Source organism: Centruroides vittatus, unplaced genomic scaffold (genome assembly GCF_030686945.1).
Source record: "Centruroides vittatus isolate TY-2023 unplaced genomic scaffold, ASM3068694v2 contig_546, whole genome shotgun sequence".
Taxonomy (NCBI): domain Eukaryota; kingdom Metazoa; phylum Arthropoda; class Arachnida; order Scorpiones; family Buthidae; genus Centruroides; species Centruroides vittatus.
The window spans coordinates 1,189,218-1,201,410 of record NW_027122322.1 but is presented as its reverse complement, the minus strand read 5'-3'; the positions used below and the strand labels follow the sequence as shown (position 1 = coordinate 1,201,410).

The window sequence follows — 12,193 nt, the reverse complement described above, 5'->3', positions numbered from 1 at the left end:
ACCCTGAAAAAACTTAGGAGCTCATAGTAGTTCCTACCCCTATAAAATTAATGTTAGTTTTACTAAAAGAAAATAAAATCTTTAAGACTACTTTTTATTAATAAAGAAACACACTACATATTACATTTGTTCAAAGAAAAACAAAGATAGCTAAAGATCCTTCAAATGTTTATATATATATACTAGCTGACCCGGCCACGCGTTGTTGTGGCTCAAAATGTATCTATTATAAATGTATCACACTTCCCCCGTGGGGAGAATTTCAAAAAATCCCTTCTTAGTGTACATTCTCTTGACGTACCCTATTAAAACGCAATCAAAAACGCATCTAAAATAGTATAATAAAAGCCGAGTTCTTCACAATAAGTCTTAATCCCGTCATTTTTCCCGCTGGGGAATATCGAAAAATCTCTTTTTAGTGTATATTCTGTTGACGTAACCTATTAAAACGCAATTAAAAACGCAAAAAACCGCATGTAAAATAGTATAATAGAAGCCGAGTTCTTCACGGTAAGCCTTAATCCCGTCCATCTCCCCCCACTGGGGGGGATTTCGACATGTATATTATATAAAAACACGTGCGTATTCGAATGCAACGTTGTGTCAAAATTTCAAAGGAATCGGTAGGAACAAACGAACGTTATATTTTATTTATATAGATAGATAGAAAATGATCTGCTTCAGTCCATTCTCACAGAAAAGCAGAATGCCTCACAGAAAAGCAAACTTAGGTCGTCGGAAGTTAGCGCCATCTGTTGGACATAAAAGCCTTAATCCATATATAAATATATTTTTGAAAGGGGGAAATGGTGTAGGGGTATGAAAAATAGATAGTAGCCGATTCTCAGACCTACTGAATATGCATATAAAATTTGGTAAAAATCGGTAAAGCCGTTTCGGAGGAGTACGGTAACTAACATTGTGACACGAGAATTTTATATATAAGATATATATATATATATATATAAGGAAAAGATCTATTAGGTATTTTTATCATGGTTAAAAAGTGGATAAAATATAAGGACAGATAATGGATGGTTACTTATATGATAAGGTGGAATTTCATTAAACTTATCCTTAATATCGATTATCATCATTCTTGAAAAATTTTTAATAAATTAGAAAAAGATCAATATTTGAAATAGTTTTGATTTTTTTCTAATTTCATACAATAATATTTAGAAATGCATCTAGAAAACTGGCATATAAATTAAAGTTAGATGTTAGAACATATTTTATATTCTGCTAAAAATTGGAGTTTAATCCAAATAGAAGTTAAAAGGCTTCAAACTTTTGAAGCTAAATACCTAAGAGAAATGTTGAAAATAAAATGGTTTCACAAAATATCCAATGATACCTTATATAAAAGTACAAATACTATCAGGATCAGTGATGAAATAAAGAAAAGAGAATGGAAATGGATAGGCCATGTAATGAGAATGAATGATGACAGGCTACCAAATCAAGTTCTCAAATGGCTTCCACAAGGCAAAAGGAAGAGAGGAAGGCCAAAAAACACTTAGGAAGACAAGTGAAAATGACAAGGACATGGAATTTGAGCTGGGGAGATATTAAAGAAAGAACCCAAGATAGAAGAAGTTGAAGAAGTTGTTGTGCTGACCCTTGTAGTGAGCAGGAAAAAAAAAAAAAAAAAATTTTTTTAAATATTTATGAAATAACTACAGGTAAAAGCTGTTTACCATTAAACATAAGAACATGGTGACAATACATATAGACATAATATTTGGTTACATATAATAGAAATTAAATTTTTAATTCCTATCATATGTAACATTATAGAAGAATTAGAAGTTAGACTCTTTACATAAAAATTTTATTTTCATCTTGAATAAATATAATCAACATTCATTTAGTCATTTTAGCTCCAAATGGATATAAAAAATTTTAATATCGTAGGAAGAAGAAAGTGAAATTAATTACCTGTAAGTTGACAGATTAAATAAATACGAGTACTTACATTTGAATTTTTTCAGTCACTATTCAATGCATATAATTCTAAATGTCGTTTTTATAACTGTTTTTATATACTATGAAAACAGTTTTTTGTTCTTGTTATGTTTCAATAAAATGTATCTGCATGATATCTTTTAATTAATTTTAAATAATTTAACTATTCTTAACAATCTTAAATAGCTTTCTAGTTAGAAAACTAACAGAAAAAAAAATCTTTCCTTTCAAACAAAAATTGTTTTATTGGAACAGATAACTATGCATAGTCCAAATATCATGTGTACAGACATCTTCAGAGGGTAAATTATTAATCATAAAATTAGTATAAGTGAATTTAACATTCCATATTAAAAAATGTTATAGCTAGTACAACAAATATTAAGAGGACTAGAACAAAAATAATAAATAAAACTGCATTTAAAACATCATGTGTTACAATTTAAAGCCATTCTACAATTTGTACATTCTTAAATTTCCTAATATGGAATCTCTATCACTCTACTTAAGAAGCTTGAAGCAAAATTAGAAAGTACCAAAAAGCATTACACGATCACATCAAGTCTTAAGAAGACTTTTTAAAGATGGTCAGTAGCGAGGTTGAGGCCGAAGTTTTTGACGTGAAAACGTGTACGTCGGACGTTCGGCGCCACTTTCTTGTAAGCCTAGAAGTTTGACAATGGTGTTTGGAATGTCTAGCACGATTCCACTGACTTTCCAAAAACCATTGTCAAACTTCTAGGCTTACAGGAAAGAGGCGCCGAACGTCCGACGTACATGTTTTTGCGTTTAAAATTTTGGCCTCGACCTTGCTGGTAAGATAGATACATTAAATTCTAATCCATTATGTGAGAAATTCTTTGAAATGATTCTGGGAGATAGTAATAACTTGGAGAGTAGTAATAGACATGTAATAAATTGGAATTTGAAGAGATTTGCATAATTTTCCAACCATTTCAGAATGATAGCACATTAAAAAAGTCAATTTTATATAAACGAATTCATTTAATGTTGTTCTGTATGAAAACAAGTATGACAATTCTATACATAGGAGGATGTTAAGGAATAAAATAAATGATCAGAGATGGCAATGGAAAAGAGTTAAAGACCTTTAACTCTCTTTAATGATAAAGATTCCACATTTCTATATGTATAAGTATAGAATCTTTACTGGTTTTATAAAAATAATTGGTAAAGGAAATGGAAAAAATTCTTCATTTATAAAGGAGCCACATTTATGCCAAAACTATTTATTATTAATAATAAATAAAATTTTCAAATGAAACATAAACTGTGTAAAAAGTTTAGAATTTAATGTATTAAATTTGAAACTAGTAAACTGTTTTTTATAATTGCATATTATATAGTAAAATTTTCCGACCAGTTTAAAAATTTTCAATTTCTTAAAACATACTTTGAATAATGAAGCTATATATTTCAATTCTATATAGCTTGTTAATTTAACAGTCTAATAGCATAATTTAATAAATTTGACAGCAATTATCATACTTGAAATTAATTTTATATAATTTGTGTAAAATTTAATTTTTATTATAAGTATTATTAAACTGATAATATTCAAAATATGTTTTAACTATTTAAAACTAAATTAAAATAATTATAGAACTTACGAAGCTTCCACACTGCAATTTGTAAGGAGAAACTCTTTCATCCTTCGAAGATCAACTTTGGAAGGTTTATTGTGTGATAAACAACCACCATTTTCGGCTATTTGTACAGAAGATATCCCATCCCTTACTTCACTCACATCTATCTTAATATTTGAACCGGGAGGACCGACCGTCATCTTTTCTGCAGGATTATTTAATGCTGAACATGTGCAATGTCCTCCATTCACCATTTCTAACTCTTTTGCGTCGTCTGCTTGGTCGGTATCTTCTTCGAGAATATCCGAGCCTTCAAAACCCCCATCATAATCCATGCTGCCAGCACTAAGATGAAGAGAAGTATTACTACTAACACCACTGGAACTATGAACTGATTCCATACTCAAACACTGTGATAAATGCTTATTCTTTGTTTTTTCACAGTAAGTACATAGACTACCTGTAGAATGTTGACCATAATTCCAAGATAATCTTTTATGTATACTACTATCTTTTTCTTTTTTGATATTTTCGATAGAATCGGCTGTATGATATCTTCGTTCGGCACGACAAGTCCTTTTATTAATTACTTTACACCTATTTTCGTCTTCTGTTTCAATTAAGCGTGGTCTTAGAGATTCAGTATTACTTGCATATAATTTCTCACTTTCAGTATTTTGTCCATTATTTGGCAAATGAACAATAACGCTGGTTGCATTGCTCACATTTTTAGTTTTTAAGAGAGGTGGTTTTGCAATAGCACTGCTACCTCGCTGTAAGCTGCCATTATTTGAACTACCTCGAACTGAGTCACAAGTCTTTGGAAGATTTAATACCGTAGGCACCTAGTTTAAACAGAAAATTCATTTTTATAAAATGATCAATAATCGTAATTAAAGTGAAAACATTAAATTATACACTATTATTCAGTGAAAAAAAATCGAAGTTAAGCTGTTAATAAATATAGTTTCAAAAAGCCATTACTCTATTACAACAATTGGCATTATGATGTAATTCATATACAATAGAATCCACTTTCAGATTCAGTTCTACTGATAACATTAAAGACAAGTTCAATAAATGAATTTGTTTTCGGTATCACTTCTTTCAGTGCACAGGAAATAATATAATTTAGCAGAGAATTACAGAACGAATTTTGCAAGCTTTCGAAATACAGAAAAGCAAATCTTATAAGGTCTTGCTATATTCCAAAAAAGAATACTATACAACATTATTTGTATAACATTTTTACTACAGTATTTTCAATTATCTGAAGTAAAACTTCATCCAAAAGTAAAAAAATTTGTATTCTTCATAAAAAAGTTGGTAATATGGGAACAGGTGTATGTTGCACTGATAGAAAACTGAATTTAAATGCAGTGTGCTTATTGCTGGCACTGGAAACAACTGATTTTCTTTCTGAATAATGCACATTGTTTAGTAAAAGAATTAATTCCAATCTGTACATGCACTGATGCACTCGTTAGTTGGTTTACCGAATTTGTCATAAGTGGAGTAAATAAATAAGACTACAATTAATAATAATTCTGATTTTATTGAGTCTAACATTAAAAGGATACATTAAAATAATTTAAAAAATGTATAAATCTAAGGTATATTAATTAATATGTAATGCATCCAATATTGTACTGCCTTTAACAATAGCAATTATATAATTGAAATAATAAATACTAGCAATTTATGATAAATTACTATAAAGCAAATAACTATTAAAATGACTATTGCTTAAAGTACTGGTTAATGCAAAAAATGTGCAACTTATCAGTTATTGTTATCAGCCACACATTGAGGATGACAGAATAAAAAAAAAGCTTAAAAATGACTATTTACCTGAAGATGATAGCAAAAGTTCTCATAATATATCTTCACTTATGTATTTTTAGAACATTCTAACTTTGATAACATTAAATAACTGATAACAATATACATGATTACAATAAGTGGAGTCTACTGTATTTCAAACAGTCCATTTTGATTTCAAATGTCTATTGTCAGGAAATATAAAGTTAAGGTTTTTGTTGTACAATAGAACTTGTAAAACGTAATTAAATGTAACAATTTACAAGCTGCTAACAACAAATGTTTTTATGAAAAATATTAATAATCATAAATTCCAATGTACAGTAAAAATTATATATATATATATATATAAATTGTTAGGGATATATAAAGATATAATTAAAGATTGCATTTAAACTAAACTTGATATAAAATTAAATAATAATTCACATAATACCAATGGTTGTTGTTAATATTAATTATGCAATTTTATATAAATCAAAATTAATTAAGATCGTAAGGATCTTATGTCAAAACTTTTTACATTTCTTCATTAAATTAACTCTTTATGGAGTTAATTAAATGAAGAAATGTAATAAGTACAGTAGAGTCTCTGCAATCTGACATATATTGGATCAGTGGGTATTGGATTACAGCAGATTGTTGGATTTTGTACATATGTACTCCACCTACTGTACAGTAAAAACACTTATTTCACAGATTAGTTTATCAAATTAATCATGACTGTGACTGCACGTGAAACAAACAACTAGCAATTGATAGTATACGTGCATCAGTCTCTCTGTCACATTGAGAAGTGGTAACAAAAATTTCATTTGCACCACTCTGCAGAGTATCAGATTACCGAATGTGTCAGAATGGCAAATGACAGACTATAGAGATTCTACTGTAAATGTAATGGTAGATAATGGAAAGAACCATCTCAATATTATACGCACAGTATATAGTTTGAAGATCAAAATATATTGTTGTTGTTTTTGTGGTAACCTAAACGTATATTAGTTTTTTTGAGAGTTTAATATACAACATTTATTATAAATTATAGATAAAACTATTTCTAATACATTATTTTAAATCTACAGTTATTATAAAGCTATAAGAAAATAGAGTAAGAAAATAGAATAGAAAAGCTTATTGAGAAAAATGTTACTTTAAAAAGAAAAGAACTAAGAATTTTCTAATTTGTGGTCAATTTCAATTGGTAATAAGTTTACCTGAATTGACGGAGGTGATATGCGATCTGCTGTTTCTCCCATTTGATATGGCGTGCCAACAGATAAAGTATTTGATGCTATATTTCCTCCTGCTCCTCGCAAGAAGAAAGCTCGTCTCTCTGGTCTGGGAGATGTTACAGTCACACTAATTGGACCACTTAACCATGTTTCCATACTTTTGGCACGAATCTGTGATCCATCATCACAGGTTAAACTAGGATTTCTTAATTCTCCTAACTCAATACTAATTGCTTTGGCTTGAGGTTGACCACTCTAATGTAGTGAAAGAGTTAAAGAAGAAAGATTTAGTAGGCGGTTAATTTTTGAAAAGTCAATTAAATGTGGTAATTTTAAAAAGTATATTTAGAAACTTCTGATTAATGAAACAAAAATTTATATATATTTCCATAACTAAACACTATAATTACAACTGATATTTGTTATGTAATATAAATATATTGTTGTGTAGTGTGTAAAATGATTGTTTTTAATAAATGCTTTTAATGAATAAAACTATTTGAAATTTAAACTATTTTCTCAATATATAATTTTATTTCTTGAAAATTTAAGACAGTTTTATTTTGAAATATTCTACACAAAGTGAAAATAATATTTTAGAACAGCATAATACTGTAAAACCTCTGGTTGCAACTACCTCTTGAAAAATACCATAACTTTCATAAACAGAATTAAACATATGCATTTTGCTTAAAATTAAACTTCTCTAACATTTATAAAACAATATTTTATGGAAAAAGTAATATATTTACAACCTGTCTCATGATCTTCATATGATATACATTCATAATTATATTACATATGAAGTTTTAATAAAGGTCTTAATTTTTTAATCTTACTTTAAAATTTCAAATATTTATTTGTCTTCTAAAAATATCAAAACAAAAGTTATAACTTAAGGAGTGAATAAAATAAAATTACAGAACTATTAAGGGGCTTTACCCATTTGTTTCCAATATACTGTATTCGTGGATGTATAGGCCGCACTTTTTTACCCTAAATTTTTTAACCAAAATTAAGTGTGGCTTATACTCGAGATAATGAATAATTTTAAAGCAATTTAAAATTAATCATTATCTGGTTGATGTCAGGAAGCTGCTGCATCATTGAAATTTGCTGCCAAATCATAAAATAATGTATTGCCATGAAATGTACCCAGCCATAACTTCCCTTAAATTCGCTTTTTGGAATTTTCATATTTTGGATAATTCTTTGGGCTTTGAACTGAATCATTTCAACAGACATAGAAAATCCATTTGCCTGAATTTCACAGCTATATCTCAACAGAATTGCTTCCAGGTCAGGATATTTTGCAAAACAACTGTCAATTTTGTGATGTTTTCTCAAGAACATCCTTTGAATCAATTGCCACACAATTTTTTTGTCTACATCAAACTTCTTCCTACTTCTCAATTTCCATTTTCTTCTGCCTAATGCAACACTTGCAATTTAAACTTTGCTCTTGCTCGACTCATATTTAACATGTACTGAACGATACATGTTTAGCATGCACTCAACAATAAGAATTAACCATCACTTCATCTCTTTTGAGTTTGCAGTGTTACCATATTTCTGTATCTGTGATCTTGTCCTGCAGGAGAATTTTGTGCAGGAGAATATTGTTTCAGAAATGGAGTGCGGCTTGAAGACACTTGGCTTATACATGCATAGATACAGTAGATTATTCATAATAAAAATTTAAATAGTATGTATACCTACATCTATCTAACTCTGAGGGAGGATTTTTAAGATAAACTAAGTTAAAATCCATTCAATTGCACCTCCATTCAATTGCAATTAAATTAACTGAAATAAAAAAAAATTGTTTTTATTCAAAATTTTCTTTTCAGATTTTCTCCACCAAAATTGAACACAGAACAATCCAGAACAAAACAATTCTTTTTTCAATCAGTTGAACATCAAGTTTTTTTTAACGTCCCACAGAAAAATGTTCAAATTTCATGGTTATAAGGTTAATTTTCCTTTCTTGTTGGGATACAGCTATATTTCAGTTAGAAAATTCTTGGGAATTCCATAATCCTGCATTCTGCAGGTGTATAGGAATGCTACTGATAATTCAATAAACCAAAACTATGGTTATGTTTATTTTGGTTGATTACATATGTAACTAGATGCCATAAAATGTGAGTCGGCTCAAAATATATCTAGTTATGTAAGTAATCAATCAAAATAAACAATTAAACCATAGTTTTGGATTATTGAATTACCAGTAGCATTCCTATACACCTGCAGATGCAGGATTATGGAATTCCCAGGAATTTTCTAAAACATTCATTTTGTTTGCTAACCCTATGGGCTTGGCCTATTTGCTCCCAATATAGAGTATTCATAACAAAAATTTTATGATTATTCAATCCTTCTCAGACTAATTTCCACTTGCTTTGATCTCCCTTATTTCATTCTCTTCATTTTATCTCCCACAGGATGGGTGGTCCAACCTCCCACCCAGCTTCACTTCTCTCACAGGCCAACCCCCTGCTCATTTTGCTTACTTATTCAAAAAATTTGTGACAATTCATCAATTCCCAGTGCTGTTGTTTCTATTTCATTTCATTTGCACAGTAAGATGAAATTATAAAATAGTTAATTCAAATGGTTTGATTTTACATAATTGTTTCTTCACAGATAAATGTAGTATTTTGGAAAGTTTAAAGAATAAAGATATTTAAACTACTAAATTTAAAAGTTTCAGATTTATTTTGCCCAACTGTTTACAAATTCATACAATTAAAAAATATGTAGCATTCTATATGAATTTATAAAAAGCTAAAACTTCATTTCTCAAAGAATTATTCATTAAGATGATTTTTAAAAGATCTTAACAAGTTTTAATTATTACAGTTTTATTATGTATCAGCAAAATCATTTCCTTGGGGCTGAATGTATCGGCAACATTAACGCTTTGGGTTTGGGGTATAAAAAATGGCTAACAAAGGAATCCATTGTCCTTTGTCTGGCCAGTGTCATATAAATTAAGTGCAATAAAGATGATTGTAAGGAATCATAGACTTGTTCTATTTGTAGTAATTAAAACATAAGTTTGAGTTGGCAATATTTGAAATTAATGATTAAAAGATAAAACTTTAGTTACACTGTGAAAACACTATAAAAATAATAAATATATAAGTAAACACTATAAAATGTGTTTGAAAAACTTGATATGTATATTATTTGAAATTATTTAAATATATGCATGTTTAACATAAATAGATACATAATTATTATTGGAAGAGTTTTGCTTTCAAAATTAAGCCAAGTAATGTACATAAATCTGAAAATATATATTCATTCAAATTCCTATTTTATTAATTTATTTTATAGGTTTACAGTTTAGGTATTTTTTTAATATTATGTAATAAAATTATAACTTAATTATCATCATTTTATTGTTATTTACATTATTATAAAATGCATTTGTTTAATTAAAAACGTGCATAAAAGTTATTATATTATTAAATGTAATAATTAGAATACGTTTACATTTAAGTTCTTTCAATTTGGAGTAAAATTAATAATTGGTCATACCTATATTTAAAGTAATCTAACCTACATTTAGTATGTTTAATACATAATAACTATCAGTTAATCTGGAGTGAAATAAATTGCATCACAGCATCAGTTTTAATTGACTTTTCAAGATCTGAAATCTTGAATTATTTTAATAACAGAAAATGCAGAATTATAATATTAGATAGAGAAGAGTGTAGATAATACTCAGATTATTCAGCATGCTATTAAAATAATTATATTGTTTTTTATTAAAATCTTTCAAACTTACTGAAGGACTAATAGCTGTTTGAAGATTATTTGATGTATCATTCATGTCTATAGAACCACTGTGTGAATGAACAAGACTGGATCGGCTTGAACTTCGAGGAGAACGGGCAGACAATAAAGCCATTGAAGGAAAATCATAATCTTCTTCCTCAATTGGTTTCAAGAATTCTAATTGTGGTCTCTCAGAAGCTGCTGCTGATTTTGCTTCTTTATATAATTCCTGAAACAAAAATTGATTATTAATATGTAATTTTGCTTTTAATAATAATTTATATACAGGGTGGCTGGGACAGAAACTACCTATAAGAAAGGCTTGTAAGTCTATTCATAATACACTGACAAAAGTGTGTTCATAGCAAAGCAAAGAGAACCTTTTCAAGTTTCTATGGTGGTAACATTTTAGTGGCAGATGGCTGTTCTCCTGTACAACCGACAGCCAAAATAGCATTCATAGTGCAGCAAAAATTGGAGTTTCATTGCTATCTTGCAGAATTATGTTTCCTGTGAAAGTCCAAAGAAAATTTCAAGAAAAATACCAACAAGAATCAACGGAGAAGCACACAATAATAGTGTGGCATAAAACACTGCTTGAAACCAGTTTACATGTAAAGAATAATACAGGCAGTAAGAAAGCATCCAAACAACAAGTCTATGCAATTCACAAAGCATTCCAAACTAGTCCAACTAAGTTGTTTCATCATGCCAATAGGGAACTACAAATACATTCATCCATGTTGTCCTTTCAGAAGAGGTTACATAACTCCAGACATGCTAAAAACACCCGGTAAGAAATTGAATATCACTCGGATGTCTGTTATACTACATTATGTGCACATGGAAATTGATTGATTGATTGGACATTTATTGATATCATATTTATTTTATCATTTATTTTATCATATATAGTGTTTTAATATATATATTCTGGAATTACTTACAAAACTTTCTTATTAGTTTTTGTCTAGAAAAACACCTTGTATAATTTATTATAAATAAATTATATGAATTGTATTGTATAAAGGTTTTTCAAAATTTTAGTTAATACTTTTTTACATTTAAATGAGCAATTATTTGTTGTGAGATAGTCAGAATGCCAGGCTTCAATTTTTAATCATATTTTTAATACTTTCTAATTTAAAATATATGCTCTCTACCTTAAGTTAGTAGTGTCTTGTCCCTGTACATCATACTTTTCTGTTCGCAATAAAGTTGTGTCAATCGTCTATCTACCTCCTTTCAGGGAAAATTTTTGAATTGAAATAATGTGACTTCCGGTTTGTGCCAGAAGTTTGTATACAGTTAATCAGAGTCTCCCGCCCCTAATCTTTCCATATCTGGTCTCGGCCTTCATCTATCTAATTCTGTATTCAAGATTACAGAACAACAGATGGATGACAGTAGGAATTTATTAGTCTACATTTTTTTTTTCAAATTGCAGCCCAAAAATTCATCATAGTTATTATAAAAATTAATTTGTTGTTTTAAGAATTACGAAAATCAACAGTAAAAATGTTTTTATGATTTTTAATGATTTTTACATGAAAAATGTATTAAAATTTGAATTTAAAATTAAATTAAATTCTAAAATTTAATTTTTATTATTATTACTTAACTTAATAGTAATTGAAGTAATGGTGTAAAATTTTATAAAATTAAATTGAGATAAAAACAAAAGAGATAAGATAATAAAAAATGTGCACTATTGATTTAAATTAAAAATTAGAGCTTATCAAATATAGGAATAATAAGAAAAAAAACTGTTATACA

General features: G+C 28.4%; 1 protein-coding gene across 9 annotated transcripts in view; it reads right to left on the bottom strand.

Moving 5' to 3' along the window:
* The window catches only part of LOC136978590 (pleckstrin homology domain-containing family G member 5-like), a 102,757-nt gene that overhangs the window by 5,442 nt on the left and 85,122 nt on the right, over positions 1-12,193 (bottom strand). For 6 of the 9 annotated variants that reach the window (XM_067274325.1, XM_067274323.1, XM_067274326.1 and 3 more), the window contains 3 exons: positions 10,428-10,646; positions 6,611-6,883; positions 3,600-4,420 (listed from right to left, as the gene is read on the bottom strand). In XM_067274325.1, coding sequence (XP_067130426.1) covers positions 3,600-4,420; positions 6,611-6,883; positions 10,428-10,646 — 1,313 coding nt within the window. Of the gene's footprint in view, positions 1-3,595; positions 4,421-6,610; positions 6,884-10,427; positions 10,647-12,193 lie in introns of those variants that run through there. The other 3 variants (XM_067274324.1, XM_067274331.1, XM_067274328.1) reach the window with 2 other exon arrangements.